General features: G+C 56.0%; 1 protein-coding gene across 2 annotated transcripts; it reads left to right on the forward strand.

Moving 5' to 3' along the window:
* Positions 1-2508: 2508 nt before the first annotated feature.
* On the forward strand, positions 2509-4481 carry FEM1A (fem-1 homolog A). 2 transcript variants are annotated; one of them, XM_015825492.1, is made up of 2 exons: positions 2509-3252; positions 3355-4481. In XM_015825492.1, the coding sequence occupies exons 1-2, from the start codon at positions 2509-2511 to the stop codon at positions 4477-4479; spliced, it is 1869 nt and encodes a 622-aa protein (XP_015680978.1). In that variant the 3' UTR covers positions 4480-4481. The 2 variants fall into 2 exon arrangements, with proteins under 2 accessions (XP_015680978.1, XP_015680976.1); XM_015825490.1 differs by having other exon boundaries at positions 2509-4481.
* Positions 4482-5545: the final 1064 nt, after the last annotated feature.

The raw sequence follows: 5545 nt of genomic DNA on the forward strand, positions 1-5545 counted from the left end.
CAGTATTGCACTGTCAACAATTTGCAACTGCCTTCATTTAAAAAAAAAAAAATCCATGTACACATTTGCAACAGACATACAAAAGACCCAGGGCAGGCAGTGGTTTTCAACACGAGCTACTTAAACGTGCGTGGACTTCAACACCCAGAATTCTAAGTCAGCAGGAGAATTCTGGGAGTAGAAGTCCACACACACATCTTCCAGGTGCCCAGGCTGAAAAACAAGGATCTCTAGGAGCTGCCTTGGCCACAAATGTTGGCTTCAAATTTAGGTTTTGGGGGAGGGGGGTTGGTTTAAGAGTCTTTGCTTGAGCAAAACAAAGAACTACAGGTAGTCCTCAACTTATGACCACGACTGAGCCCAAAATTTCTGCCGCTAAGTAAGATAGTTGTTAAGTGAGCTTTGCCCCATTTTACAATCTTTCTTGCCACTTGTCAATGCTGCTAACATCGGATGTTTTTGCATTGACAACAGAGGGAAATGTAGCCAGATGATGCTGGGGGGGGGGATGTGAACGAGAGTCTAGCTAGACATAACAACACTAAACTCAGCATGAGAATCAAGGTTATTGAGCCCAGAGCTGATAAGGAATTGGCGGCTGGAGAACTGGAGAGGAAGCCCCCCCCTCAAGCTAATTGGGGAATGTGATTTATGACTGTTAATTGGAGGAGGGAATCGTGCTTTGATACTATGAGCTCAGGGGAGGGGAATTCAGTTTTTGACTTCGATTATGCAGTGCCGATGTTATGCTACTCAAAATAAAGATTATTTAAGGTAAACAACGCCTCGAAGTTCTTTTGAAGAGTTTCATCTGTCGGAACCACGACACCGCCGTTGTTAAGTGAATCACCGTAGTTGCTAAGTTAGTAACACGGTTGTAAAGTGAATCTGGCTTCCCCATTAACTTTGCTGGTGAGAGAAAAGACCACAGGTTACTGCAACCGTCATAAATATGAGTCAGTGGCCAAGCATCTGAATTTCAACCACTTGACCATGGGGATTCTGCAACGGTTATAAGTGTGAAAACAGTCCTGTCACATTTTCCAGTGATGTTGTAACTTCAGTCACTAAACAAACTGTTGTAAGTCGAGGACTACCTGTAACTACACCAGTGGTTCTCAACCTTTTTAATGCCGCGACCCCAACCGGTCGTAAGTCGAGGACTAAACCGGTCGTAAGTCGAGGACTAAACCGGTCGTAAGTCGAGGACTAAACCGGTCGTAAGTCGAGGACTAAACCGGTCGTAAGTCGAGGACTACCCAACCGGTCGTAAGTCGAGGACTTTCCCTGCCCGGGAGCACTGCGCATGTGTGGTTCCGCCCCCTGCGCCGGCCGAGGCGTAGCTGGCAAGCGGCAGAGACGGAGCAGGCTGACCACCAGCTGGCCCAGCCCAAGGGAGGTAAGGCACCCACCAGAAAAGGGGGGAAAAAATGGCGGACAAAAAAAATGGCGGACAGCCTTGCTTGGCGACCCCCGTGAAATGGTCGATCGACCCCATATGGGGTCCCGACCCACAGGTTGAGAACCACTGAACTACACCAACCTCAGTCTTGGTTAATTTCTAGAAGCAGAACAAATTTAGGCTGCAAATATTGGGATGGCCACTAGAGGGCGGACAAAAGTTGGAGATTTGGACGTGTTTCTGCCGCCCTCTAGCGTCCCGCTAGATAATTGCAACCAATGGCCAGTAGATCTAGTTTCATTTGTGCTGCTCTACGAATCTTATTTCGGGCAGAAAATTCATACGTGCGGTATTATTGCACAGTCTGTAATCATAAACGTTAGTCTGGAGGGGACACGCATTTTTTAATTAGAAATATTCTTTTCATTAGAAAGAGCATCCACCAGGAGACTAAAGCAAACAAACTGCATTTCCCAGAAGCCAGCTCCACTACTCCGACGCGCTCTCTCCGCCTCTCCTTCCCATAAGCCTCTGCTTCCTCAACCCCATTCTGGAAAGCGGAGTTTCTTCCTTAGCGGGAAATCCAGCGGCGTCTGAGACCAGGGGTAGGCAACCTTGGCTCTTTTATGACTCGTGGACTTCAACTCCCAGAATGCCTGAGCCAGCCATGCTGAGGGGAAAGGGAGAGGTTTCCAAGCTGAGCCATGCTGGCTCAGGAATTCTGGGAGTTGAAGTCCACGAGTCATAAAAGAGCCAAGGTTCCCCACCCCTGGTCTAGGCAAAGCCTCCCCTTCTTTGAACTACCCTTCCCGAAAGCCTTCGCGGCCCCCCCTCTCTTCCAGCTCCCGTTCGCTTCCCTCGCGCGCCCGCGGCTTTTCCCTCCCGGCGCTTCTTGGGAAACGTAGTGACGAGCCGCCTTGCCGGCTTCGCAAGCCGCCGAGCGAGCGTGCGCGGCCGGACCACAAATCCCGGCCTGCCTCGCCGGGCGGAAGGGCGGCCATTTTGTTTTCGCCTCAAGAGGGCTCGAGATGGCGGCGCCGGTCGCCGAGAAGCTGAGGCGACTGGCGGCGCGTCGGCGCGGCCCGTCCCGCTGAGGCCCTCCGGCCATGGACCTCCGCTTGGCCGTGTACAACGCGGCGCGGGAGGGGAAGCTGAAGCTGCTGCAGAAGCTGCTGGGCGGGCGCGGCCGGGAGGAGCGGCAGCGGCTGGCGGCGGGGCCCGGCGGCGCGGAAGGCCCGCCGTTGCTGATCGCCTCCCGCCACGGGCACCGCGAGGTGGTGGAGTACCTGGTGGACCACTGCGGCGCGCGGGTGGGCGCGGGCGGGTCGGTGCGCTTCGACGGCGAGACCATCGAGGGGGCGCCGCCGCTGTGGGCCGCCGCCGCCGCCGGGCACCTGCCGGTGGTGCGGAGCCTGCTGGAGCGCGGCGCCTGCGTCAACCAGACCACGCTGACCAACTCGACGCCGCTGCGCGCGGCCTGCTTCGACGGGCACCTGGCCGTGGCCCGCTACCTGGTGGGCGAGTGCGGCGCCGACCTGGAGGTGGCCAACCGGCACGGCCACACCTGCCTGATGATCGCCTGCTACAAGGGCCACGCCGACATCGCCCGCTACCTGCTGGAGCGGGGCGCCGAGGTCAACCGGCGCAGCCTGAAGGGCAACACGGCCCTCCACGACTGCGCCGAGTCCGGCAGCCTGGAGATCCTGCGCCTGCTGCTGGCCCGCCAGGCCCGGATGGAGCGGGACGGCTACGGCATGACCCCGCTGCTGGCCGCCAGCGTCACCGGCCACGCCAACATCGTGGAGTTCCTCATCCTGGGAGCGCTGGAGGAGACCCAAAGCCGGGACACCGTGGAGGAGGAGGAGGAGGAAGAGAATCGGGAAGATGTGGAAGAGGAGGAGGAGGAAGACGACGACGAGACCGGCGGATCCCACGTCTACTGCACCCGCGAGGCCGCGGTGGAGGCCCTGGAGCTGCTGGGCGCCACCATGGTGGACAAGAAGCGGGACCTGCTAGGCGCCCTGAAGCACTGGCGCCGGGCGATGGAGCTGCGTCTCCGAGGGGGCGAGGGCCTCTCGAAGCTGGAGCCTCGGCAGCGGGTGCTGGCTTACGACTACGCCCAGGAAGTCAGCAGCATGGAGGAGCTGGAATCGCTGATCACGGATCCGGATGAGATGAGGATGCAGGCCTTGCTGGTCCGAGAGCGGATCTTGGGCCCGTCTCACCCGGATACCTCGTATTATATCCGCTACCGGGGGGCCGTCTACGCCGATTCGGGCAACTTTGAACGGTGCATCAACCTGTGGAAGTACGCCTTGGAAATGCAGCAGGGCAACCTGGAGCCCTTGAGCTCGATGACGGCGAGCAGCTTCCTCTCCTTTGCTGAGCTCTTCTCCTACGTGCTGCAGGACCGTTCGAAGGGCGCCTTAGGGACTCAGCTGGGTTTCTCTGACCTCATGATGGTTCTGAGCAAAGGGGTCCGCGAGGTTGAGCGGGCCCTCCAGCACCGGAAAGACCCGGTGGCGGACGCTTCCCAGTTCACCAAAGCCCTGGCTATCATCCTCCACTTGGTCTTTTTGCTGGAAAAAGTGGAGTGCGCGCCCGAACAGGAGCACCAGAAGCGTCAGACTATCTACCGCCTGCTGAAGTGTCACCCCCGAGGCAAGAACGGCTTCACCCCGTTGCACATGGCGGTGGACAAGGACACCACCACCGTGGGCCGCTATCCGGTGGGGAAGTTCCCCTCGCTCCACGTGGTGAACCTCCTCCTGGAGTGCGGGGCCGACCCGGACAGCCGGGATTACGACAACAACACCCCGCTGCATGTAGCTGCCCGGAACAATTGCCCCCTCATCATGAGCACCCTAATGGAAGCCGGAGCTCACATGGATGCGACCAACGCTTTCAAACAGACGGCCTACGAGCTCCTGGACGAGAAGCAGCTCCCCAAGGCCATGATGCAGCCTTTTAACTACATCACCTTACAGTGCCTTGCGGCCCGAGCGCTGGATAAACACAAGATCCCTTATAAGGGTTTTATCCCTGAAGATTTAGAAGCCTTCATTGAGCTGCATTAGCCAAGAAGGACTGTACTCCCTACCGGTCTCTTCCTAGACCTGTTTCAGCTGGCAGGGAAGAGAACTTGGACTCGTGGTCTTCCTGGGGTCTGGATTTTAAAAAGCTTTGGTTTTGTACTTGGCCAGCTTATGTGGTCTCTGTCTTTCTTCTGTCCAGCCCCTGGCATGGAGAAGACGTCTTTTGCCCAACGCACAAGTGGCCTCGCTATCCGGGATCTTTTTAGGTAGATGATGGGCTCTCTACTGCAGTGTTTCTCAGCTTCCACCACTTTAAGAGGGGTGGACTTCAACTCCCAGAATTCCCCAGCCAGCACAGAGCTGTGCTGGCTGGGGAATTCTGGGAGTTGAAGTCCACTTATCTTTAAAAGTGGCCAAGGTTGAGAAAACTCATTCACGGGTCTGTTCCTAATCTGTCTTTGAAAGTTCCTTCCGATTTTTTTTTTCTCCCTGGCCTTCCAGAGTTGAATTTAGCCTCCAATTTACTCCCCTTTTGGGACGCTGCAAAAAAAGAGAAAAGAAGCATTGGCTAGATTCAAGCTTGCTGGAACTTTGCCAGGACGCTCAAGGAAGCCTCTAGGGCCGACACACCGCTCCAAAGCTCCTCCAATCTTCTCTCAGCCTGCCCCATCTTCTTTGTGTTCATGTGAGAAGTGGGGAAATAGTGGGGCTGGTGGATCCGGTCGTGACAGGTCCCCCCCCCCCCCAGTCGCCGGGTGCAAAATAGAGGAATGTTTTGCATGGCCTGCTTTCAGCTTGCACCTCGGTCGAGCTTTTAAGTTCCTCCATTTGCACCCTTCCATCTCGAAGACGTAAGGACGGATTAAGGCAAACCCACCGAGTCTTAACAGTGTTCTGTTTTTCAGCTCAGCCGTGTAACTTAAGGCAGGGAGGGAGGAGGGAGAAGAGATGGCTTTTAGTTTGAACAGCAGGTTCTTGGCTTCTTTGCATGATTGACCCAAACTGGGTTCAGTTGACGTTTGATCCCCCCCCCACATTTCAGTTCCTGCTTTGAATGTCTCTTAATGTAGGCTGAGATTTTGCTGGCTATTTTCAAAGCTGTGGGTAA

Source organism: Protobothrops mucrosquamatus, unplaced genomic scaffold (assembly GCF_001527695.2).
Source record: "Protobothrops mucrosquamatus isolate PMUCROS unplaced genomic scaffold, P.Mucros_1.0 scaffold2662, whole genome shotgun sequence".
Taxonomy (NCBI): domain Eukaryota; kingdom Metazoa; phylum Chordata; class Lepidosauria; order Squamata; family Viperidae; genus Protobothrops; species Protobothrops mucrosquamatus.

Excerpts from the sequence above, each read along its gene's own strand:
- FEM1A (XM_015825490.1), top strand. The coding sequence starts at position 2,509 with ATGGACCTCCGCTTGGCCGTGTACAACGCGGCGCGGGAGGGGAAGCTG.